This window comes from Panthera onca, chromosome E2 (assembly GCF_046562875.1).
Source record: "Panthera onca isolate mPanOnc1 chromosome E2, mPanOnc1 haplotype 2, whole genome shotgun sequence".
In the NCBI taxonomy this organism is placed as follows: domain Eukaryota; kingdom Metazoa; phylum Chordata; class Mammalia; order Carnivora; family Felidae; genus Panthera; species Panthera onca.
In genome coordinates this window covers 46852017-46878865 of record NC_138353.1, presented here as the reverse complement: position 1 = coordinate 46878865, position 26849 = coordinate 46852017, and the positions used below count along the sequence as shown (strand labels likewise).

At 41.0% G+C, this 26849-nt stretch overlaps 1 protein-coding gene across 5 annotated transcripts in view; it reads right to left on the bottom strand.

The window, feature by feature from the left end:
• Nucleotides 1-26409, bottom strand: part of PMFBP1 (polyamine modulated factor 1 binding protein 1) — a 46167-nt gene extending 19758 nt beyond the window's left edge. For 2 of the 5 annotated variants that reach the window (XM_060650267.3, XM_060650268.2), the window contains exons 1-9: nucleotides 26136-26406; nucleotides 25295-25366; nucleotides 20029-20184; nucleotides 11201-11443; nucleotides 8421-8642; nucleotides 5678-5848; nucleotides 4569-4679; nucleotides 253-379; nucleotides 4-161 (exon numbers count right to left, since the gene is read on the bottom strand). In XM_060650267.3, coding sequence (XP_060506250.1) covers nucleotides 4-161; nucleotides 253-379; nucleotides 4569-4679; nucleotides 5678-5848; nucleotides 8421-8642; nucleotides 11201-11443; nucleotides 20029-20184; nucleotides 25295-25345 — 1239 coding nt within the window. In that variant the 5' untranslated portion in view covers nucleotides 25346-25366; nucleotides 26136-26406. Of the gene's footprint in view, nucleotides 1-3; nucleotides 162-252; nucleotides 380-4568; nucleotides 4680-5677; nucleotides 5849-8420; nucleotides 8643-11200; nucleotides 11444-20028; nucleotides 20185-25294; nucleotides 25367-26135 lie in introns of all 5 variants that reach the window. The other 3 variants (XM_060650269.2, XM_060650265.3, XM_060650266.2) reach the window with 3 other exon arrangements.
• Between the last annotated feature and the right edge of the window lie 440 nt (nucleotides 26410-26849).

Here is a 26849-nt window from a genome sequence, read left to right as displayed (position 1 = left end):
TACCTTGTCTTTCTTCAAACCCAGCTTCTGGGTCTCAGTGAACTGGATCTGTAGCTCCTGCAGCCGCCGTTGCAGGATGATGACCTCCTTATCCTTCCTCTCCATGTGGGCGGATGTCTCCTCCCGCAGCCCGTGCAGGTCCAGCTCCAGCTTCATCATGTCTACAGCGGGATGGGGCATGTGCTTCTCGCTCAGAGGGGGCCTCCCGCTTCCTTCTGCCTCCCGCCCTGCCCCCACTGCTCCCTGGCTCACCCTTCATGATGTTCTTCTTCTGTTCGGACACGGCCTCTAGCTCCATGCGCAGGTCCTTCACCAGGTTCTGGTACTCCTCCACGTGCAGGCACTGGCTGTCTTTCTGCTCCTGCAAGTGCTTCAGTATCTGGGCAGATGGGAAAGGAGCAGGGCGGGATGAGGATATGGGGGAACAGTGCTTTCTAAAATGCTGACTCTCAGGGAACCTGGGTGGCTCAGTCGGTTAGGCATCCCACTGATTTTGGTTCAGGTCCTGATCTTACATTTGTGGGATTGACCCCGTGTTGGGCTTTGTGCTGACAGTGCAGAGCCTGCTTGGGATTCTCTCTCTCCCTCCCTCTCTGCACCTCCCCCTGCTCTCTCTCTCTCTCTCTCTCTCTCTCTCACACTCTCTCTCTCTCTCTCTCTCTCTCTCTCTCTCTCTCTCTTTCTGTCTCAAAATAAATAAACAAACATTTAAGTTGCCAAATGTCTAGAACTGGTGAATCCAGAGAAACAGAGAAGAATAGTAGGTGCCAGGGGCTGAGGGAAGGAGGATGGGGAGTGACTGCTCGTGGATATGGGGTTTCTTTTTAGAGTGATAAAAATATTCTGGAATTAGTGGGGATGGTGGCCCAACCTTGTGACTATTTTTAAACCACTGAACTGTATACTTTAAACAGTGAGTTTTAAAGTATGTCAATTATATCTCAATTTAAAAACATTAAAATAATAAAAAAATGTGGCAGACTTAGCATCCTCATGTAGAATGTGCACAAAAGCCTCCAGCCCTTCTGCCCTGTAACAATCAACAGTCACTGATGGAGCACCTACTATGTACTAGGCCCTGTCTCCTTCTGCCCTGTAACAATTGACAGTCATTGATGGGGCACCTACTATGTGCTAGGCACTATCCTAAGTGCTGGGGACAGTGGAACAAAAACCCCACAGACATGAATCCTTGCTGCCATTGAGCTGACCTTACAGTGGGGTGAGACAGACAAAGAGCCTAAGTAGTCACTTGCAGACAATGTCAACAGTTGATAGGTGCTATGGAAGAAACAGAGCAGCAAGAGGGGAATGGGGGTGTATGGGGGGATGGGGTTGTCATTATAAATAGAATGGACAGGTTGGCCCCACTGAGAAGGTGTCTCTGAGCAGGGAGTGAGCCATGCTGCAGTGTCTCTAGGTATCTGCAGACAGGGGAACTAGCCGGTGACCAGACTTTGGGGAGAGAACATGGGGAGGTCATGTGGTTAGAGGGATAGGTGATGGAGAGAGTAGGGGGACATGAGGTGAGAGGTCAGTGGGTGGTAGCATCATGGGGGGCTTGTAGTCCTCAGGCAAGGACTTTGGCTTTTTACCCCGAAGCAGGAGGCTGTAACTAAGAGAAGGTAGGAAGATGTGGTCGAGGAGGAGCAGTTAGTCATCTGGACATCAAGGGAGAGTTATGTGATTTCAGAGTTGTCAGGAAGAGGAGACTGCAGCATGAAGGTGGGCAGGGCAGGGGACAACTGGAGGAATATAGGGTAATCACCATATGATCCAGGTGTGGGCACTGCAGAGGCTCAAAAGCTCACTCTATGGGGTGCCAGAGTGGCTCAGTTGGTTAGGTGTCTGACTTGGGCTCAGGTCACAATCTTGTGGTTTATGAGTTCAAGCCCTGGATCGGGCTCTGAGCCAACAGTGCAAAGCCTTCCTGGGATTCTCTCTCTCTCTCTCTCTCTCTCTCTCTCTCTCTGCCTCTACCCCACCTGCTCTCTTTTGCTCTCTCTCTCTCTAAAAATAAATAAATAAACTTAAAAAAAAAAGGCTCACTCTATGCCAGGCCAGCTGGGACCTGGATAGTGCCATTCCTAATAGAACATCCAGGTAACATGAAAGCTTTGGATAGGACACATAAAATGGCAGTGGAAAGTATAGTCTGTTTCATAGGGAAGTCTGCATCAATTTAAAAAATGTAGTGGTAAAAAGGCATTAGTGTTTCATTGACATAGAGTTTTGGTTTTGCAAGATGAGAATGTTCTAAAGATCTGTTGCACAACAATGTGAATATAACTTAACATGACTAAAATGTACACTTAAATGTGATTAAGATGGCAATTTAATGTTATATGTATTTTTGTCATTATAAAAAATAAGCGTATGGGAGAAATAAAGACATTTTTCAGACAAAAAAAAAACCCCAGGAGTGTTATGAGATCTTGCTGTAGGTCAGGACGTGAATAATATGGAACTGACCTTTAAAATAAATATTGACAGATGTCCAAGGAAGAACTCCAAAATTCAATACTGATCCTTCATTCATTTAAACTTTCTGGTGTCAGAAAGTCCTGGAAAGAGAAGAGTCTCCATCCCTTCAGTAGAGGACTCTTGGAGAGCTTATATGTGTTGTTCACTCTCCCTGCTACCTGCCTTTGCCTGCCCACAGTATGGCCTCAGGTGGCTGCCTTTGCCTTGGATCCCAGGTTCAGGTATGACTGACTTAAGATCTCACCAAGGAAATGCAAACTGGTGCAGCCACTGTGGAAAACAGTATGGAGGTTCCTTAAAAACTTTTTTTTTAATTAGATTTTTAAATGTTTATTTATTTTTGAGACAGAGAGAGAGACAGTGTCTGAGCAGGGGAGGGGCAGAGACAGAGACACACACAGAATCTGAAGCTAGCTCCAGGCTCTGGGCTGTCAGCACAGAGCCTGATGTGGGGCTCAAACCCATGAACCACGAGATCAGGAACTCAGCTGAAGTTGGATGCTTAACCAACTGAGCCACCCAGGCACCCCTGAGGTTCCTGAAAAACTTAAAAATAGAACTGTCTTGGGGCGCCTGGGTAGCTCAGTCGGTTAAGCATCCAACTTCAGCTCAGGTCACGATCTCACGGTCCGTGAGTTCGAGCCCCGCGTCGGGCTCTGGGCTGATGGCTCAGAGCCTGGAGCCTGCTTCCAATTCTGTGTCTCCCTCTCTCTCTGCCCCTCCCCCGTTCATGCTTTGTCTCTTTCTGTCTCAAAAATAAATAAATGTTAAAAAAAAAAATTAAAAAAAAAATAGAACTGTCTTATGATCCAGCAATTGCACTACTGGGTATTTACCCAAAGAATACAAGGAGAGTAATTCAAAGGGATACATGCACTCCTATGTTTATAGCAGCATTATTTACAATTAGCTGAGATACGGAAGCAGCCCAAATGACCATCAACTGACGAATGGATAAAGAAGATATGGTATATTCCATATACAATGGAATATTATTCAACCACAAAAAAGAATGAAATCTTGCCAGTTGCAACGACATGGATAGAACGAGAGGGTATAATGCTAAGCAAAATATGTCGGTCAGAGAAAGACAAATGCCATGATTTCACTCATATTTGGAATTTAAGAAACAAGACAAATAAGCAAAGGGGAAAAGAGATAGAGATAGAGATAAAGAGAATCAAAAAACAGATTCTTAATTATAGAGTACAAACTGAAGAGGGGAGGTGGGTGAGGGAGTGGGTTAATAAATAGGTGATGGGGATTAAGGAGTGCACTTGTCATGATAAGCACCAACTGATGTACAGAATTATTGAATCACTGTATTGTATACTTGAAATTAATATAATGTTGTGTGTTAACTAACCGGAATGAAAATAAAAACTTAAGGGGCACCTGGGCGGCTCAGTTGGTTAAACATCTGACTCTCGGGTTTTGGCTCAGGTCATGACATGTCTGGTCTAACAGTTCAGAGCCTGCTTGGGATTCTCTCTCTCCCCCTCTCTCTGTCCTTCCCTTGCTATCTCTCTCTCTCTCTCTCAAAATAAATAAACATCAAAAAAAAAAAAAAAACTTAAAAAAAAAGATCTCACCGAGGAGAGCACTGAACCTAGCTTTGGCTACTAGTTGGTCAAATCTTGCTATTTGTTTACATGGTTTAAATGCTTATTCACTGTTAGAAACAATTTTTGAGGTGGCTTTGAATTTTGAAAATAATGAGTTTTTGAAAAAAAGGACTGATTGTGAATAGATAATCTTCCCTAAATTTGGTGTTCTTCAACTCCAACCAGAAACTAGAAAGCTGGATGGTCCTTTTGAACCTAGCAAGCCAAGAGGAGTCTCTGTCTTATTTAGGAGTACTGTTGAAAGGGGGTTAAGAAGCAGGTGCAATTCCAAAATTCAGCCACAAAATTGAATACTGCCAGACACATTCGTTGGGACTTGGCATACATTACATACAGTATCTTTGTGACAGGGCCAACCAAGGTCACACAAATACAGAAATGAAAAATAAGCAAGAAAACCCAGAATCAAACTCAACTACATTCGACACCCCAGGCACAAATAAGCAAAAGTTTGCCTACCTTTTTAATGTCTTCACAATCTTCTGAGGAGCTAGGAGGATGTCTGTGTGTGGCTGTATAGGAAGCAAAATCTGCTTGTAATTTTATCAAAGCCTCTTCACGCTCCAGAACCTGCGTATAAGTATAGGTCAGTCATGCTGGGTGATCAACAGAATGTGATTATTACTAGACTAATTTTGCAGGGTGTTCCTTTTTTCAGCCTAAGTTCATTGTAATATTATACAAGTTATCACACACTTCCTGTGAGCTTAGTTCAGAGAAAGAATTAGGTTCTCAATCTTACATCAAGGTTCAGTAAGGCATAGGCAGTGGTTTGTCTCAAGTCTGTCAGTGGCCACATTTTGGACTCCCTCCTGAACCTCTGTGTGGTCTAGTTTATGAGGCAGAAGGTTCTTTAAAAACTGTGATGGAAAAACATACCTGATGTATCAGAGGACAGGATTCAAAGTTCAAGAATTAAAGAAGGAAGTTTCTTACGCAGTGGGTGGATGTGTATGTACTTTAAAAAAAATTTAAAAAGCATGAAAATTTTGTTCTTGTTGGTTGAAAATAATTCAAACAAAACCCAAATCATCAAAAATAAGTGAAATCTCCTCTCCATTTAGTCTCCCTTCTCTCCCTTCCACTAGGGGGCAGTGGGTACTATGGGCAATTTACTGTACGTACTTCCATAATATGATCAAAGAGTTTAAAAAACAAAAGTGGAACTGAACTACTCATAGTATTTTGCAACCTTTCTCAACAATATATCACAAACATCCTTCTACACAGTCCTTACAGATCTACTTAATACTTTTTCTTGGCTGCATATTACTCTACAGTATGGACATCTCTTTAACCATTTAAAAAAAATTTCTTCAACCATTTCCCTATTGATGAACACTTAGGTTGTTGTGTGAGAGATTTTAAGTCTCTTTAGAATCTTGAACTTAGTGTGGGTTCGGGGGATGCATCCATGGAGAATATGAACAAAAGGTGGGGGCAAGTATAATTAAGATATTTGAGGAGTCTTGGGGAAAGAGATTACTTTAGGTGACACTTTTCCCCTCCTTTCTTTCTTCATGGCATTATTTTTGGTGTCTCAGAAAAATGTTCTAGAAGTCACTTACCAAAGCATTACTGCAGGCTAGTTTATTTCGAAGTTCCTGGATTAGATCATCCTGTTCAGAGACCTTTTGCCAGACTTCAGACAGTCGTTTCAGGGTCTCCTGATGCTCTTGAATCATGCAGGAAGAAGTATATATACGCACCTTTGAATGGTCACCCTTATTCTCAGGGTCCTGGGATATTTAGAAATAATGGGTTGGTTTTGTTCATGATATTCGAGTTAACTTCAGAATAACAGAAGCACGGAAAATCTCTTTGCTCTATATTCTAAAAGTTCATGTTCATATATGTGAATCATATCTCCCTAAGTTAAAGAAAAAAATTAACCAGTGCATACACGTGGTGAAAACTTCAAACAGTTCATAAGAGGATACACTGAAAAGTTAGTCTTCCATCTTGACCCTCCATGACCCAGTTCTCTTCTTCTATGACAGTCTGTGTTACCAATTTTGGGGGGTATCCTTCCAGGGATATTTTATGTATATACATATATATACATCGGTATATATACTGAGTTGGCACTTCAGAGTAATGGGAAAGAGGTTCAACAAATCAAGTTGGGACAGCTGGAGACCCCTCTTGGAAAACACAAAATTATGTATATCTATATTTATCTATCTACCTATATATGTAGATTCTCTTTCTCTCTCTCTCTATCCATCTATATCAATTCCAAATAGACTAAAGATAAAAACATGGAAGTACAAATCTACAAAAGTGCTAAAAAGAAAATGAGGTAAACTTTTATGATCTTGGGGGTAGAGAAGGTCTTCCTAAGCATGAAATCAAACCTCGAATCTATCAAGGAGGCCTCAGAGATTTAACTCCATAAAAATTTAAAATTTCTGTATAGTGGCGTGCCTGGGTGGCTCAGTCAGTTAAGCGTCCGACTTCGGCTCAGGTCATGATCTCACAGTTCGTGAGTTCAAGTCCCGCATCAGGTTCTGTGTTGACAGCTTAGAGCCTGGAGCCTGCTTCAAATTCTATGTCTCCCTCTCTCTCTGCTCCTCCTCTGCTCATGCTCTCTCTCCTTCAAAAATAAATAAAAACACTAAAAATTTTTTTTAAAACAATAAAAAAATTTCTATATAGTGACAAATACCATTAGTAAAGTAAAATGAAAAGGTACAAACTGGGAGAAGGTATTTGTCACATATGTAATACAGCACTATTACACGTAGTATATTAAGAAGTTCCTGTAAGTTGATACACAGAAGACTAAATACCCAATTAAAAAATAGTTTAAGGATTTAAATAAGTAATTCATCAAACAGATATCCATATGACCGATACACTCATGAGCAGTGCTCAATATTTGTCAGCATGGAGGTGTGGGCACTGTGATGTGCCTCCCAGGCTGGGAGGTCTGCCCTGAGACAGCCCTCAGTTGTCAGCCCTTTTTGGGGATTGCCTGGGCTGAAGAAAACTGCTTTGCCCAAAGTCATGCCTCTTCCTAGGGGCAGCTCACACTCAAAACTGATCAACATGGAGCTAGACGGTTAGCTCCTTTCCCCCAATTTGGGCCCCTTTTGAAGGTCTGTTCAGCCCCAGAGCTCCCCACAGGGTTGGCTAAGGCCTTTGTTGGGCCTGCATCACAGCTCAGCTTCTCCCCCTGCTCAACCTTGTTTCCTTCTCCTTCCTGTCACAGGTGCTGATACCCAGGGATCTCCCTACCAAAATGTACTACTTGCCAATTTGTCTCAGAGTCTGCTTGGTGGGGAGCCCAACCTGCAACTGTTAGAATTAAAGGAAATGAAAACTGTAATGAAACACTTTTTTTTCCCCATGCATCAGGTTAGCAAAATGTAAAAAGACTGAAAACATAACCATGGGAGTGAGAGGAAGTAAGCTCCCTTTATTATTGTTGGTAAAGGTGTAAACTGGGAGAACCTTTTTGACATTCAATTTAGAAGTATCTTTAAACATTAAAAATAAGCATATCCTTTGACTCAGCAATCCTACTTCAGGAAATTATCCCATAGGAATAAGGATGTTCATTATAGCTTGTTTGTAATAGACAAAATAGGTCAGTAGATGGTATAGTCATACCATAGAATACAAGGAAATGGAAATTGTCAAGATCTACATTTAAAAGGCAAGGTGGAGAACCACATTTATGAAATGACCCATTTATATAAAAAGAAAATCCTAACCATTTATATATGTAACTGTATAACAAAAGACTGAGGAAGATTCCCAACAGATTTTTCAAATGATTACCTAAGGGGAGGAGGGGGGGTGGGGTAGAGGAGGCTGAAGGCAGGCTTTCAAGTTTAATCTCTGTAATTCTGTCTAGAGAGCCTACATTGTTGTATTACTTGTGTAATTAAAAAAAGCAATTAAAGGAAAAAAAAGGGGATTCAGGCATTTTGGCTCTTCTTTGTTATCTTTTATGGGTTTCTCCCCGTTTGACCCTGAGGTATGGTATGCATGAGTCCTGTGACCTACATGAGCCCCCCAGCCAGAACCCCCCCATGAGAACATGGAAGATTTGAGAGTCCAGTTATTAGAAATGCTGCATCTTTATATTAATTAAGGAGCTTCAAAATTCCTAGGGAGGAATCTTAAAGGAGATGTAAAGGCTGGAAATTGAAAGCTGAGGGCTCCAACACTGAAGGGAGGGAACGACATCTGGTTGAAGGTTTGGGTTTCCCTCAGAGGAAGCAGGGACTGTTAGCAGGGACAACCAGGAAGCATGTCCACTTGCTGGAGTGCCTGGTCTGAGTGGTCTGGGGTGAGTCCTACCTGACTGACGATCCCGCTGAGCTCCCCCTCCAACATCTTCACTTGGCACTCCAGTAACTCAATGTTGCTTAGGGAAGTCTGGTATTTATCCCTGTAGAGGTTTAGGCTCCTTTCTAGGGAGATGATCTTGTCCTCGGCCAAAGCAAGTTGCTCCTGTGCCAAATGGAGCTTCTCCCCTGTGTTCTCATTATGATTTCCCATTTCCTCCTCATAGATAATCACCTGTTGGTGTAGGAATGAAACCACACTGAACTCATGGAGGCATCTCATGAGGAAAGAGCACGGGTATCAGACCCCACGCAGAGGAGTCTTATGTCTTAACTAGAAGCCCAGATGTTGAGAATAGGCCCAGCACAGATTTAAAAGCTATGATATACAATATCAGAATGTTAATGATTAGAAATAAAAAAAAAAAGATGGTCCTATTTGGATGGTAAACTTCTTAAAGGCAGGGGCCATTTTCTATTTCCCATTCTGCCTGGCATGTAGTAAAAACTCAATAACAACTTGTCAGTTGATTAATATGAATGCATTTCTATAGCTCCATTTTTTTAAGGGCTTGAAATGCCAGTATTCTTTCCTTCCCAGGTATTCTCTAGAGATCAATTTAGAAAAAGTGGAGCCCCTCATGCACACAGCAAAGTTCCTGAGAGACCATGGGGGAACAACCCCAAATTCCTCTGGGACTTGCACAATTCTTATCTAGATTCCTTTCCTTCCTAATCAGTTAATTAGTCAAACAACTGACAGGTATTTATTGAGTGCTCATAAGCAATGTCTTGGGTGTTGAGGGGATATGTTGAGGGGATAATTTGGGGGAATATGTGATTTATAACTAGCAAACAACTGTCTAGAGTTGAGTGTGCTAGGTTTTATGGCTAGAGTTATATGTATTGAAGGAGAAAAGAGCGGGAGGGTCATCAAGGAATGTTTCATCTTGGTTCAAATAGTTCAGTGTAGAAACTGGATAGAACGCATTCTGTAAGTCTAAGCTATTTATCGCCATTTGAAGTTCCTCTTAGGAAAAGGTCACTTAGTTTGAGATGTTTATTAGATAAGGGAAAGAGGAAAGGAATATTTATGTTCAAATGTCTATAACCGAAGCTGTCAGTGACTTGCTCACATCCCCTTGGCACTCACCATTCCTTTGCATGCTAAATGCATTCCAACCACAAACATCTTCAACTCATTGCCTGAGGGATGCTCTGGCCTCAGGAGCCCACTCAAGCAGAGGAGAAAGACATGGCAGGTTACAAGTACTGGGGAGTTAAACGCCTCAGGTGCATCCTTCAACCACTGACTGGGTGGGTTGGCATGGGATCACCATGTTCTACACTTTCTCCCAGGGTTCTCCAGAGGGCATGAACCCCAGGTGCCCACAGCAGGGGTCTTGTGATTTTCTTTATGGGCTTCCTGCCTTTCTTTGACTCACTTCCCCACTCTCTCTCCGGGATCACCTCCTGAATAAACTACTTCCATTCATTTCCTTGTCGTAGACTCTCTGTTGGGAAACACAACCTTCCACAAAGTTTAATGCTACTGAGTAACAAAGTATTGAGGAAACTTGGCAGAATGTTGAGAGTAATTTTTTCCAATGCTTTCCTTGTGTGAGATCTTTGTCAGTGACTGCTACTTGCCAGATCCCACATCAACTCTCCCCCTCCTCCTTCATAGTTGAAACTTGACTTCATTTGGGATGGCAGTGCACCTCACTAAAATACATTTCCTTGGCTTTCTAGAAACTAGCTGTAGCCATATGACTAGCTCTGGCCCATGATGCATAAATGAAAGTGTTGTGTGGGGCTTCTGGAAGGTGTCCTTAAAAGAGAAGAGTGTCTTTTCCTCTCCTCCTCCTCCCTTGCCCCCATCCTGATTATTTGCCCCCATCACAGGATGTGAAGTTTGGAGCTCCAGCAGCCATCTTAGGAGACCTAAAAAATGGAAGTCTGGAGCTGATGATGGTGGACCCAAAAGATAGGACCCTAGAATTGCAGTTCCCGAAATAGTCCTAGACCATCCACCTCCAGCCATCTTAGCACTATCCTAGAGAGTCTCTGGAATTTTATCTCAAAAGGCAAAGGAAGAAAATACCAGGGGAGGCTGCCTGTCTCATTACATAGAACCTATAGTTTTTACTGCTGCTAGTGCTACCACTGCTTAACTGGCTTAAATTCTATAGTTTTGGTCTTTGGAATTGACTCGGGATTCCACAAGGATGCTCTTTCTGGTTTAAAAAATACTATCCTGGCACATGAATAGAAATGAATGTACAGAATATACTTAAGTCTCTATGATCTAAAACTCCAGTCTGAAAAAATGACCAATCTGGTACTCTCAGTGATTGACTCAGACTCAATGTCTGGTTATCTTATCAACTATCAAAGTGCTAAAAATTTATATATTATCAAAATCTGATTTTTCTAAAAATGGTTCATTTAATGGATTTTATGCCTCTTTTTTATAACCCTCAGAGACCTAGAGTCTTTTGCATTTAAATTGCAATGGTAATAGGATGGAAATGATGGACCTATATGCACACCACACATACACACACCGTGTCCCCCACATGTATCGTTAGTGGAGCTCTCATTTATGCCTTTCTGTTTAGTTCCCTCTGTTTGGTTTCAAAAAGAATGAGAATTAAAGAGGGAACATTGATAAAACCTGCTCAGGATATTGGGAAGTTCTCTGTAAGCCCACTGTCTGTTTTCTAGTAGGTACGACCTGATTTCTGTAGGTACATGGGCAAGGAGACATTTCCATAGTTATTCTATGTATACCTCATCTTCTTTTAGTTTGCAGTGATGGTGGAGAAGAACCAGGTCAGAAGTCTGCTTTTCTAGGACGGACTGATACTGTAGGAGGGAACAGTAAGAAGTCTGTAGCTCTTCTGTGCGAAACTCCAGTTCTTGCTGGAGAGCAAGCAATTTTTTCTTGAGTTGTTGGAGTTGCCTCAGATGGCACTGCTTACTGGGCTCAAACTCCATCCGCGGCTCCTTGAATGCTAGCACTTGCTTCTTATTCTGCAATTGAGATCAAATATATGGAAAGAACTTTAGGTTGTCGCTCAGTTTGCATTCATTCTTTGATTTTTTTCACTTGTCCAACAATTCACATCCATCTATAGTCATCCTTTCATCCACAGAACACTTACTAAACACTTCACTGTATTCACAATGAAAAATCATTTTATATTTCCATCCTGTAAGGAGGATTTGAAAGAAAAAAAAACCTAGGTCTTTCTTACTATTTGGATCTACCAGGCGTATTATTTGGGCCAGAAGAAAAAAACATACAGCTAAAGAATCTAGAAAGTAGTATAAAGATACACATGTTAATATGGGTTTGTTTGTTTGTTTGTTTGGTCTTCAATTTAAAAATAACCTAACTGACCTAGAATGTAGTGAATTTCTGGTCAGTGTTCTTGGACTGAACTCGATTATTAAAAATGCTCAGATAAAAAGGCAAACTCGGGGCGCCTGGGTGGCTCAGTCGGTTAAGTGGCCGACTTCGGCTCAGGTCATGATCTCACAGTCCGGCGTCGGGCTCTGTGCTGACAGCTCAGAGCCTGGAGCCTGTTTCAGATTCTGTGTCTCCCTCTCTCTGACCCTCCCCCGTTCATGCTCTGTCTCTCTCTGTCTCAAAAATAAATAAACGTTAAAAAAAAAAAAAAAGTAAACTCTTGGGGAAACAGCTTTTTGGAATGCTGGGAAATGGGAGGCAGAGCTATCATTCAGGGACATCTGGGCACAGACTCTGTTGTCTCCTCCTGAAGGAAGATGTGACCCTGTAGATGCTGAGTGTGTGTGTGTATGTATGTGTGTGAGAGACACAGACAGGGAGAGAGACACACACAGAGAGAAATAGAGAGAGATAGAGATAGATAGATAGAGAGAGAGAGAGAGAGAGAGAGAGAATCTTTTCCTGCTAATCCACAGTCAACATGAAAAGCTGCTATAGACCCATCTTATGTTTTTACTCATTCATTCAATAAACATACATTGAGCACCTGCTTTGTATCAGGTATACTGCTGGTAGGATGTATCCCTGAGGTATTTATTACAGTACAGTTGAGGTCTTTGCACTCAAGTTTCTATATTTGCTTGCCCAACATCCTTGATGACATATGAAAGAGAGGTGGATGAAGAGGGTGGCCCATGGGCATTCCTTAACTCCCATTTCTGCTTATTATCCTCCTATTCATTCTTTAAAACTGTCCAATTCTTGCTTTCCTTGTTTTCCCTGCAAAGTTGCCTTTGCACCAATACCATACACTTTACTGGCATGTCTTTAATATGGCATTTTACATTCCACCTTGCATTGCAGTGACCTCTGTATATCTTAACTTCTAATTAGATTATAAACTCCTGGAGGCCAGGGGCCATGTCTGCTTCTATAGGACATAGAGATTTATACACAGTTAGGTATTAAAGGAAAGTAGGAAGTAAAACAGAGAACAGACAACATCATTGGCTCCCAAAAATGTGAGCTTGTGGTCTCGGGCTAATTAACAGAGTACTTTCAAATTTTTAAAAAATTAACATTTTTTACAGTGTTATTGAAGTATACTTTATATATCATAAAATTCAACCATTGTAAGTGTACAGTTCAATGATTTGTTGAAAATTTATATAGTTGTGCAACCATTTTACAATCTGGTTTTAGAACATCTCCATCACCTCAGAAAATTCTCTCATGCCCATTTGTCACTCCTGTTCCTACCCCAGCTCCAGGCAACCACTAATCTGCTTTCTGCCTCTATGGATTTGCCCTTTCTAGACATTTCATATAAATGGAATTGTATGTCATCTTTTGTGTCTGTCTTCTTTCACTTAGCATAATGTTTTTGAGGTTCATCCAGGCTATAGAAAGAATCAGTATTTTGTTCTTTTTTTTTTTATTGCTGAATAGTGTGAATATACCATATTTTGTTTATCTGTTCACCAGTTGATAGATATTTGGCTTGTTTCAGCTTTTGGCTATCCTGAATAATGCTGCTATGAGCATTAACATAGTAGCCATCTGCAGATGTGATATTTTCCTTTAATTTGTTTAGCAAACATTATGGTGTACCTACTATGTGTCAAGCACGGTACCAGATATTGGGGATATAGAAGCATATAAAACAGAATACCTGCCTTCATGCATTTTTCATCTAGTGGGGAGGGGGGAGTCAGCAAATTAAGTAAGTGAATAATGTAGTGTATTAAAAGGAAAAAGTGCTATGGAAGAGAGTAAAGCAGGGGAGAGGGATGAAGAATGCTTGCATGGAGGGAACTGTTATTTTGAATTAAGAATTTTAACGGAGGACCAAATTGAGAAGGTGGTATTTGAGCTAAGATTTGAAGGAGGCAGGGAAAGAGCCTGGTGGGAATCTACAGCAGGAACATTCCAGGGAGAGATAACGGCTTGGGCTAGGGCTTGGAGGTGGGAGATGCCTGGTGGTGTCTGAGGAATCACTTTGTTCTGGCTGGAGCAGAGAATGGGGGAGAGTGGTACCAGATGAGGTGAGAAAGAAAGAGAGGTGAGGTCCTTTCAGGGCCACATAGTCCATTCTAAAAACTTTAACTTTTCCTTTCAGTGAGATAAAAGGTCATTGGAAGGTACTGAACAGACAAGTGAAATGATATCCTTTAGATGTTACAAAGGCCCAGATGTTACACACTGCCCATTCTACTGAAAATCAACTGTAGGGAGGCAAAGACTGAAGCAGAGAGACCAGCAAAGAGGCTGCTACAAGAATCCAGGCAAGAAGGGCTGGTGGCATGGACCAAGGTGGAAGTTGGGAGAAATGGCTGGATTGTAAATATGTTTTGAAAATAGATTCCATAGGATTGGTTGCTGTGTTGGATGGTCGGAGATGATGATCATCCAAGGCAAATCGACTCCAAGGTTTTGGTCTGAGTAACTGGAGAGACTGAAGTTTAATGAGATTAATTTTGTGAGAACTGGGACTGAAAAGAGGGAAAACTTTCTCTAGTGAGAGTCAGTGGGGTAGCTCAGGTAAGAGAAGGGAAGCTCGGCCCAGCTCAAAAGGAGAAAGACAAAAGCTAATTGTGTCAGTTCATTCTGAATGAGAAGGCTGAAAATGGACCATTGTGGTCACCAGCAAAAGAAATCCTAGACAAAGACAAGCCAAACTTTTGGCCTGAATATCTGGTGTATGTGGCTGAAGGGAAGTTAATGATGACTTCTTTCTTAGGCCAAACAAAGCAGAATTTTGTATTTACTCTGTGCAGCTATAATTGCCAACATTTAGATGGAATATTTTTAGTTAAGTGTTCTCATTCTTTTCAAAATAAGAATGTTGCTATTCTTGGGGTGCCTGGGTGGCTCAGTCGGTTAAGCATCCGACTTCGGCTCAGGTCATAATCTCATGGTTCGTGGGTTTGGGGCCTGCAATGGGCTCTGTGCTGATAGCTCAGAGCCTGGAGCCTGCTTCGGATTCTGGGTCTCCCTCTCTCTCTGCCCCTCTGTCCCCTCCCCAACCCCCAATAAATAAACATTAAAAAATTTTTTTTTAAATGTTGCTATTCTCAGAACTCATCGATGAATGAGGTTCAAAGAGAAGGGACTTGGGAGTGGTATGTGGGTGTGTGTGCATGCACACATACATGTATAGGGGGATGTTCTCAACTGCCGAAGTCTTCTGTCTCTGCAGGTAAGCTGGGGGTGGAAAGCTACTTGGAAAAAGACATGGTCAAGAATAAATATTAAATGTGGCTAGAGCCAAAACAAGGGGGTGAACATCCTGGGGTAGGGTTAATTCAGAGGGCTTATTTTAGTGAAGCAGATAACCAACAAAATCCTTATCAAATTTTTCCCAAATTCAGTTTTTCTTGGCTTTGTTGAAGTTGATTTGATCTCTGAAAATTATAAAAACTGGATTCCTGGTCCCTCCAGTACTTGTGTGTAACTGTTGATTTGGACCTGCCTCTCTAGTGATGGATATATATGACCCAGTTGAAAACAAACTGTGCTCTCTTCACTGTTCATTCTTTCTTAGTTTCCCCTTATTTCCATGTCCCTATTTTCTCTTCATCACACAAAAGAATGAAAGAAGTGCTCTTTGTTCATTTTTTTTTAAAGTCAAACTTTTTCTTTAGGGTTTCCCCTCCTAGAACGTGGTACATCATCTAATCTTAGGTGTGTTCATAATTGTTCTGTGGCTTGAAAGCCTCCTGTAGATAAAGAATGTCATTTCCTATGTGTATAAAGCTCAGAAAACTGTTAGTGATACTGGTGAACTGTTAGTTCCAATTTCTCTTCCCCAGAGGTCATGTTGAGTCTTCTGGGTTTAATTTTGGTTTGAGGTAACATGATAGGCCAACCAGATGATGAGAGTTCGTTCAAATCTTCCAGTACAGGGCAAACATAATGCCTGGCCAAATTTGTCTGGTTTTGAAGATCCAAAGAACTGCCCATATCTGCAGAGAAACTAGAGTTTCCTTGATGAGAATTTTAAACATTTGTACACTATAGATACCAATGTGTTTAGAGGTCAAATTTAAAAGTCTTGGAGAAATGCCTGGAATTGTTTGAGACCTATTAAATTTCTACTTATTTATTCTTAAGTATTCAAAAGATTATTTTGTCTTAATTCTAAATTAATAGAAAATGACATGTTATGGATTAAGTCTGCATTTCACTTACAGATGTGCCAAAGAGCAGTATGAGAAAGGCATCAGTGCATTTTCTACTGCCTCTTGTCTTCTTCTTTTTTTTTTTTAAGTTTTCTTTCTAGTGAAGACATAGATATTTTATGAGATTCTGCTTTGACCTTTAAACTGAGATTTGGAGAAAATAAGCAAGTTGGAAGTAATCTTCTGGAAGTAAGATTAGTTCTTGAAGTTACCATTCAGAGTTGAATGGTTCCAGAAGGCTGTCAGGTCCACCATGTTTCTCAGACAGAGTTCTATCCAGGCCTCAGGTGTTTTAAAAGATGGAGAGCACTGGCCACCTGTAGGAACCTGTTGCCATATTTAGTCAATTTCTCAGCCCTACTTATGGTCAAAGAGATTATAGCTATTGCTCTTTCCTTGCCTATGTGGCTACTTGATCACAGAAGGAAATTAATTGGCCTGGCATGATTTGCCTTTTGAGAAGTCACTTTGGTTTCTACCCAATACTTTGTGCTTTTCAAGTTGATGCTAATTGATTGATGTTAAGTTCTATATTTTCCCTGATATTGAAGTTAAGCTGACAGGTCTATAATTACCAGGATTGTCCTTTTTCCCTTTTTAAAAAGATGAGCACTTCATTTACCCTTTTTCAGTCTACAGGGACTTTCTTTATCCTCTTGAGTTCTCAAAAATAATCGCTAGCAGCTATGTAATAACACCTGCCAATTCCTTAAGTACTCTTCAAAGTATGTCATCAGGTCCTGCTGATTTGCCTAAAGCCGGCTTTTCAAAATACTTTTTAACCATTTTATTCCCTATTCTAGTTTGCACTCTCTTCTGTCTCAGGTTGGCATTGCTCTGATAACTGGATCCCTGCTGCCTTTTCCCCTTCATTTAAGAACTGAAACTCTCATCTTTCCCCAGTCATTGTCATGAACTTCTTTATTTTAGAGGTGTTAAGCGAGGTATTTTCTCTGTAACTCTAGTTTAGCCTTTTATCACTAGATTAGTTTGTCTGTTACTTTTCATATCTTCTACAAGTTACATTTCTTGTACTTTCTTGTATTGGTAGAGTGTAAAACTGTGTGTTTAAGTGACATGCATTTCTTTTGGATACATCTTCATGGTTCAGACATTTTTCTTATCAATGATCTCTGCTTATCAGAGATTCCCTTTAAAGAAAAAAACCTCTTTATTTTGCAATAGTTTTAGATGTACAGAAAAATTGCAAAAGTAGTATATAGAATTCCCATATGCTCTTTACCCGTCTTCTCCTAACACTAACATTTTACATAACTATAGTACATTTGTCCAGCTAAAAAATTAACATTGGTATATTACTATTAAACTACATACTTTATTCGGATTTTATCTGTTTTCCCACTAATTTTTTTTTCTGTTCGAGGATCCAATCCCAGATTCCACAAGGCATTTAGCAGTTCCACATAAAAAATTGTTTTTCATTCCCAATGACTCAATGTCAGTCATATTTCTGTGCCATAATTTCCATCAAGGATGTATTAACCTGTATTCAACTGGTTACTTTTATTTTCAGAAATCAAATTTCTTGCCCAGTTTTATGCTAAGAATAGTGTCCTATGTCCACTTCAAAGATGAGTTTGATAATCTAAGCTCTACTGAAAATCAGGGTGTTCTCCCCAGGCCACCACCGGGGCCAAAGGGGCCTGGGAAATTGCAAAGAAAGACCTTTCTTTTTCTAATTTGATCATTCTTTTATTATGATATCTCTGTTGTTCTTTTCTCCTTTCACGTTAATTGAAAGGTTCCTGGGCAGGTTCAGGACTACAGTGAGGCAAGTGCAGATTTTAAGAAGGCATTCAGTCTCCAGGTTGGCACCTGAGGGTGAGTGCCCTATAACATTTGTACCCTCGGTACCTCATTTGCTTTAGCTATCTCTGTTCCTGGGTTTTGGAGCATGACATATTCTTGATTTATTAGGTTACCCACCCCCTGCCTGCCATCCCTGTAGTTACATGTTAATATCTGATGTAGTATTTTAATTTTGTCTCCTAATTCTAGTTTTTAATTATGACCTCTGGTTTATTTCTCCAGATCTTTGTTAGATAGTAGTCAAAAATTTCAGAAAGTCTTGGGTTTTCCCCTCTGTTCCCATATTACATTTCCTTGTAGAAGGCAGATCTTGCAGGGATTTTCTGAGTGGATGAGTATAAGTCTACATCTAATTGTGTATTTGTATGCGCAGTCTCCAATTTAAATTCTGCACTAAGTGCTAGGAAAAAAAGAGAGCCTGTTTTAAAGCTTATTTCAAGCTGTTAGACCTTCTTCTGGGCAATTAGAATAATAAAATGCGATTTAATACCTTTCTCCTTCCAAGTTGCTAGGTACATTTATAAGCCACATGGCTATCCCTGACTGGGGGAATAAATAAACTTGTGACAGCAATGGTGAGAATATAAAAAAATGTTAATATTTAGAAAGAAGTAAATTATGATAATATTCTTCCTGAGATCCATTTAGGAAAACCAATGGATTTTTCTATGTTTGTGACCTCCTGGAGAAAGGACAGTAACGCTCAGTAGGATAAGGTGGAATTGCTTTGTTGGTAACATTTTTAGGACTTTGTAGAGGAAAAATCTGTGGTTTCGACAGAGAGGTAGTAAGTCCTGAAAGAAGTCTAATAGACACAATTAAGGGAGACCAGACCACAACTATTGAAGAAGACAGTGGAGTCTTACACAGTCTTACACAGAAAAGGCTAACTAGGGGGTCTAGCAGCAGATCTATGCAACCAGTAGCTGCTTCATGTTTGCCAAGGACTCAAGTCCCTGAAAAGATATGAAGACTGCAAATAAGGCATCTTATAAACCCAAAGTTTTCAGAGAGCTATGGGAAAATATCTTCCAGCTGGCTTCCCAGCTTCTGGGGATAAATTTAGAGATGGGTTTACAGAGCCTAGAACTAGAGTTTCCAAAAAGAGAAAACCTTAGGCTTAATTGTTGCCTCAGCTGGTGAACTGCCTAGCCTACAGGTAAGTATTAGTTCAAAAAAGATAATCACGCCAGGGGAAGATGATCATGCCATTGTTCATACATGTGCAGGACAAGTGTTACTGAGTGTCTTGGCTTGCACACCTCCAGAAGCAAGCTCTGTGGCATGGGACTGAGTGTTAAATAGTAGTTTATGTGGGAAGTGATCTTGGGGAATTCAGGTAGGTGGGTGGAGAAATGAGACAAGGAAGGGGTGTTATCAAGCTAGTTACCATTGTGGGTAGCTGGTGCAGGATCCCATTGAGGAACTCCAGGACAGAGCAAAGAGCATGCCTGGAGTATTCTATGACTGAGGGCCAAGAGACATAGATTATTTATCCATTTCCCCATCAGTCGTTGGTTGAGGGCTGCTTTTGGGGGCATTAGCCATTCCACATTTGAGCTTCTCTGGTGATTGGGTTCCTGCATCTAGAAGAAAAGCTTGTAGGCAGAGAGCTGCAGATGTGGCAATAAAGATCACCTGCTGTGCTGATGATCATTGACACCTCTAAGCGAGTGGTACAGTTGTTATTTTCATGGTTGACTTAGAAGTTTGTCTAACATCCATTAGGAGATGCTACTCTCCTTATATAATTAGGATTTGGTCTTTTCAGGTCTTTTTTGGCCTCAGATGCTGTAAATCCAGGTGTAAAAGGCCAGATAAGGAAAAGACAGGGCCTCAAATGTAGATGACCTTGGAGATAGCTAAATGAAAAAGTTCTGATGGCAGGGATGGGGTGTTAGTGTGTGTGTGTGTGTGTGTGTGTGTGTGTGTGTGTGAGAGAGAGAGAGAGAGAGAGAGAGAGAGAGAGAGAGAGAAAGAGAGAGCAAGACAGTGAGAGAGTGCATGTATTTAATTCTGCTCAATAAATGCTCTTGAATGACTAGTGGAAGAATTTTCCATTATTGTTCCTGCCTAAGGAAGCAGAGGTGGAAGTTGAGGGAGCAGAGGTGGGTAGTAGCTGCTGAATCCCTTACGCGGTTGCTACTCATCATTGCCTCCTCCACACAGAGTTGGTTCTCCTGCAAGGTCTTCCCCTGTCTCTTGCAGACATCATGCAGATTTTTGATGTCAACTTGCAGGCTCAAGAGCTTGCTGTTCAGGCCGCTCACTTCTCGGTCTCTCTCCCCCACCTAGGCAGTCAGAAAAAACACGAGCATTAATTATAAACTATCAAGAAAATGCTTACTTTCGTTCACTTAACTGGTTGACAGAGACTTTAAATTTGCTGGAAATTTGTCCATCAACTCTTAGCTGTTATTACTCATCCAGTGTAACATTTACACAGTATCCATTTGCGAGGTGTCTGAGTGCTCTGCATTATTCAGACAATTACTTATTTACATTAATTAATCTTCACCCACTGCTGTGGGTACATCACAGACACTTCCTCTGTTTTTCAAGAGGAAGTCAGTGCCTAGAATAATTCCAGGCACCTCGCAGACGGTCTATAAATATTAATGGTTCTGCCACTGATGAAATGAACATAGTGAGATGTCAAATGAACTTGTCAGGACTATAGTGAATCAGTGATGGAGTTGATGTGGATTCTGAAGTGTTTTAACTTTCTCTTCTACCCACTAATCCAACAGACGTCCTTCACCTGTAAACTGAGTGCTTTTCTGTGGAGACGTACACCAATGAGAATAAAAGTAAAATCCCTGGGCTGGTTGCATAAAATAATCTGTCTTTGATTACGAGTGAAAAAGATTAGCTAATTACAGCTAGGTCAGAATGGAAATTAATGATAGAGATCAAAGTAAAGTGTGCAGAGCCTAGTAACTTGGGTGGAGTCGGGGGTGTAGAGCTGTGGTAAGAAAGTGCTCCATCACACTAGGATGCCACCGTCCACTCTCACTGTTGTGGGTGGCAACGGTATAGAAAGAAATTAGGAAGAAGCCCTTTGTGAACCTATCCAGCGCTTTAGTCCTGTCACCGTGCAGACTTTTCATAACACTCGAGAGGATAGGCACTACCACTTCTGAGTTTTAGGTGTTGGAACTGAGTCCGGTACTTTTATGGTACATGATTATCCAAAGCAGGCTCTTAGGCAAGGATTCCCAGCATCTATTAAAGAAACACTCCCAAGTGAAATCAACCAGGAAGTGAAGGAAGCAAGACAGGAAAAGAGGAAGAAACCAAGGAAGGGCACTATTTCAGACAAAGTTCTCAAGGCAGTAGCTTTTGCCTGATCCCACAGGGAACTCTGGAGCGTAAGTTACACCTCAGGAGTTTGTCCTGATTAGTTGCAAAAGCTGGGCTGTTAGACTCATTATCAGCTAGTCAATGGCTAAGGGCTGCCCCATGGGATATAATCTCCCAAGGACTTCCAGCTCTCTGCTCTTATGAGCAAAGTGACCCCAATAGCCCAAGGGCAATTCTTCTAAGAGCGTTTCAGGTACAAAAGCATACAGAAGCCATGGGTGCACAAAAATGGTAAAGTGATCCAAACGACAGTGCCCAGGGTCTCATAGCTGGTTGGCAGCAGAATGAGGAGAGGTCTGCTCTCCTGACCCTGTAGCCAGTGATCTGCCACCATACCCCACTGATTGCTCTGGCTTCTTAAATACATGAGCTACATAACACTCATCCCCAGGGGAGCTGGAGACCTGATATGGACATCATAAATCAAGCCTTACTGGACAGGTCAGTTTAAGAGACCTCTGCACAAGGCCGAGGGGGGCCAGAGGATAACCACGAGAATCGGACACCGCAATGTCAGAGTATTCGGAATTCAGGAGGTTTCCCAGAAGTGCTGCTGTCTCAGCTGATTTATTTCTTCATTTCCATTTAGTACCTGGATTTTTTTTTTTTTTTTTTTTTACCACTTTACAGTTTAATTAGGTTAACGGCATGGCTCTGTCATTAAAAGGATTTCATTATCTCAAAACTCTCTCTCTTCCTCTCTTGCTCCTGTCCCTCGTTCCTCACTTTCAGAAAAATAACAGTGGATGTCAACTGCCCCAAGCATGTAATTACCATTACAACAATTTACCAGGGACTCTCTTAAGAGAATGTGTGCAGAGCAGTTAAAAAAAAAATGGTGTATGGACACTGTTTTCTAACTAGAAAAAATCCTTGACTCGACCTGGAGCAGAAGTTTGATTCCAGTTCTTTAAATTCCTTTTCTCATTGCTGCCACACTGGGAATAGGGAATAGAGGCTCTCTGGGGATTGAGACCCTAGGGATCTTCTCCCCCTGTTGCCACAGGACTCTTTCTTTGGCATCTATGAGCAGATTAGGCGACAATACAATGCCTGCTTTATAGAAGTGTCACGTGCCCCATACTCTTGCTTTAATGCTGAATATACGCATCTTAAGGTGAGGACCATGTCACCGGATTGTTCCATATGGAGCCTGGCACACTGTGGACTCATTAACAAAGTAGCAGTGATATACAACTTGAGCTTCTCCAACTTAAAAGCTAAATGCCTTCTCTTTGTCAGGCCAATAAAAAACCCCTCTTCCTCTACTTTTAGATGTCTTCTGAGCAGAAGACCTGCTTGCCACCATTCTAATGCACCAACAGGACTTCAGAAATGGATCTTTAATGTAGATGATCTCATCTAATTTGGACATTAGCTTTGACTCAGAGTGTCTGAGGCAATTTCTTCATTCAGAAAACAAGAGGTTTGGAATAAATAATTCTTAGAGGATTCTGCAAACCAACTGAATAACAAATGTGTTTTGTTGGATGTCAAATGAAATTTGCTTTTGAAATCAAAACTAGGGGCGTCTGTGTGGCTCATTCGGTTGAGTGTCCCACTCTTAGTTTCAGCTCAAGTCATGATCCTAGGGTCATGGGATTGAGCCCCAAGTCGGGCTCTGTACTGAGCGTGGAGCCTGCTTAATTCTCTCTCTCTTTCTCTCTCTCTCTCTCTCTCAAGTCAGGCTCTGTACTGAGCGTGGAGCCTGTTTAATTCTTTCTCTTTCTCTCTCTCCCTCCCTCTGCCCTTCTCCCCCACTCACTCTCTCTAAAAAAAACCCCAAAAAACCAAACAAAGAAACCCCTAACCATTCACTCTGAAAGTCAAAATCATACAGGGGTTTTTATTCATCAGAACAGGCGTGGAAATGCTAGGAGAGCAAAGAGCTGACTCCCATGAACAACAAAAGATTTTTACTGTAGGCAGTTGTAAGAAGAGGAAGTGCTCACCTCAGAACTCCAGAAATGCAAGTGTTTCTGAGGTTCCAGGAAACTTAATTTCTTGCTAATATCTTGCACAGAGGTCACTGTACACTATTTCTAATCCTATCTACTTTATGAAGGCTAAATTCCAGGCAGATGCCTTTTGAGTATCAATATGTGGCAGGAATTGATTTAATCTGACATTTCATCAATCAAAGCTCTGTAACCAGTACTGGGGCATGAGAGGAACTGAGAGTCATAATGCTGACCTGCAGGCACCATCTGATCCTGCCCTAGATCTGAAGTCATTAACGATGGCTGAAATCACAAGCCTCTGCTGCTGGGTGAGTTTTCACTCATAAGCCATGCATTTATACACCCTGGTTTTACTTATACGAGGTTGGAACCTGGTCACCATTTGAAGGCATATGACATCAGCAGCAGCTACCAACCACAGGAAAAATGGTGAGGGCTGGTACTGCAGTTGCAATCCTGATAGTTATTGGAAAACAGATTATTTACTGAAGCAAATCTTCTGTATTGATTAAATGGGTCTTTTTCAAAGAGCATGTCTTCTCGAACATACATTTCAAAAGCTCGGAAGAAATTTTGCTCTAGACTTCAAAGTAGTGACAAATGGTTTCATGCTTCTTTTTGGGGGAAGCTGATGTGAAACTGAAGCCTGTGATTCAGAAGTAGTCTCAGAAGTCAAGAGCATTACAAAGATTTAAGATGGCAGCATTCTATGAAGGATTTGGCACTCAAACAAGACACCTCGGGTGGTGGATTCCAGAGTAATTTTGGAGTCAACCAACGATACCATAAAGGTCATCATCTTTGGGAAATTATGTTTTTTACCTGAGGATAAAGACAAATATTTAACAAACAATGGAAACCATGACTACCATTCAATATGTATAAATTTCTAGTGAGAATTATGTTTTAAAATTATCATTGCTTCAGGAATGAAGCATTTTACTATGTAATAGTAGAGTTTACAGTCATATACAGTAATTTCAAGCACTGTTATCAATCTTACTAACTGTATTCCTGAGTTTACATTTCCCTCAATAGAAACATTGCAGATTTTGATTACTTATAATGGGAATTAATGGGCACTTATACAAAGTTTTGCCTGTGAGCAAAAATTTTGGAACCAATTTTATTCATCTAGTGAAGAATGAGTATAATTTTATTGTGTTCTAAGTTCTTTAAAAATTGGCACACTACATAAACATATGGTTTAGGATACACATGGCATATGACAGAGGTCAGCCACCTATGGAATATGGGCTGATTTTTATGGCACTTGGGCCATTGCTACATACTTTTCTCCATCATACCCTTGGACAAATTATTTCACTAGAGAGTAAGCTCCACAAGAACAAGGATATTTCTCTATTTTGTTCACTGCTTTATGCTCACCCCCTAGAACTATGCCTGGCACATCTAAGGTGGGCCAAGGATATAAGTTGAATGAAGAAATGCCCTTCTAGAAAATCCATGCCAGATCCTTGTTCCCTGAATAACATGCAGCAAATTCTGTACAGCTTCCTGCAGTAATGCAGCAGGAAAGTGTTCATTAGAAGAAGGTCTGTTAAAAGCATAAGTCATGTGGGACAATCCTATGCTAACCTAAACATCCGCCTTAAAAGCTTTCTGGAACAAGTGAGGGAATAGGTAAACACAGTTTGGCCAAAATATTAGACTAATTAGAAGACTCCATTTCCATACCATTCCAGATAAAGAACAATGTTGGCAACAATAGTTAAGATCTATTAAACACTTCTTATGTCCTGAGCACTGGTGTTTTACACACAGTATCTTACTCAATCCTCACAGCAAGCCTTTGAAAAGGGTGCTAATTATTCATATTTTCTAAGTAAGGGGAAGGAAGCTCAGAGAGGGTAAGTAACATGCCCAATATTATAGTGCTAGTAGATGTGGACCACGACCCACTTTGTTCAAGTCTGGGCTCTTAAATGCTATGGTCTGCTGCCTACATCTCTGTGATATTTTGGGATGCTTATTACTGGAGTTTGGGGTCATGAAACTTGAATTTAATTGTAACAAAGGTTCGACTCCATGTGTGTAGAAGAGTTAGGAGCCTTACCTCATCTTTCATTTCCTTGGCACCTCTCAATTCTTCTTTAAGCTTTAGCATTTTCTGAGCTTTGTTATAAACCTGCAAAAGTCCAAGATTTAAGATGGCAAAAATCGAAATAAGCCTGGCCCTTTAAAGGTTTTCCCATCTGGATGTGTGCTCTCAGAAGGGAGCCTGGAAAAATTTCCTGAACTGTTAGCAATACCTACTTGTCTGCCCATCTGTGTTTTCAAAAGTGTGTTAAAACCTTTACCAGAAAGACAGGACCAAGGATTTACAGGTTTCCCCCAAAACCAACACTTGGTGGGCCAAAGAGTTTCTGAATTCATAGTTTCTTGGAAAGCAAAAGTATTGAGATCTTACTTTCTAGATTTCTCACTATTCAATGGCTCAAATATAGTTAACATTATGCACTAATTATGAACCAGACAGAATGTGCACAACCCAACTTCATTCTCAGGATAACCCCACTATCCTTGTTTTACAGAGGAGGAAACTGAAGTCCAGAGAGGCTAAGTGACTTACCCAAGGTCACACAGGCTGTTTTACTACTCCATGAAGAGCTGTCACTAACTTATAACTATTAATTTGGAGATATCTGATGATGTGGTTTTTTCAAAGCATCAAGTTACTGTATGTTGGTGCTTATAAAGTTATGTAGAAACTATGATCATAGAGTGCTGAGAATTATCTATATAAAAAGCCTCAAAGAAAACCAAAGATTTTTGCACTGTGTGTGCATAACTACAGGATAATGTGTTTGAGGTCATAACGAACTGACTTATTAAAATAATCCAATTTATCATGTTTTTCATTCTAAGACTAAAGGAGATTTCCACCAGGCACTTACCTGCAGAATAGTTCCAAGAATGAGAAGCTATCAAAATACTCATTCTTTGTAATGAACCACATCCCCTACCCCTAATATAAGCCAAGAGGAAGAAAGAATGCTGGTGAGACATGGAATTTGGAATGTTTTATGGGGTTGTATTCTGATATGCTGCATTGTTTACCCTCTTTAGTCTTCGTGCACAGAAGTGCATCATGGGAGTGGGGGTGTAGCTCAGGCTTCCCCAGTAGGGAGAGGCCAGGTGATGCTGCAGTGACAGACAGCCCCCAAATTTCAGTGACTTAAAACCATGAAAGTTTACTTCTCACTGTGCTACATGCCCTTTATGAGTCAGCTGGGGCTGTTCCTCATTGTCCTCAGCTGGTAGAACCTCTGTCATCTAGTATGTTGCCTGTTGCCATGGCAGCAGAGGGGTAACATACCGGGTCTTAGAGTGGAAGTGACACACTTCACTTCGGCTCACATTTCATTGGCCAAAACAAGTCACGTGGTCATGCCTAACTTCTTCCTTTATCCCCTAAAGGAAGTATTGGTGACCATCACAAATGATGTCCACACTAGGCATCTTAGCCAGATGGACTGCTGTAACAAAGTATCACAAACAGGGTAGCTTATAAACAACAGAAATTTCTCACAGTTCTGAAGGCTGAGAGATCCTTGACTAAGTCCCCAGCAAGTTAGGTGTTTGGTGATGACCTTCTTCAGAAACAGCTG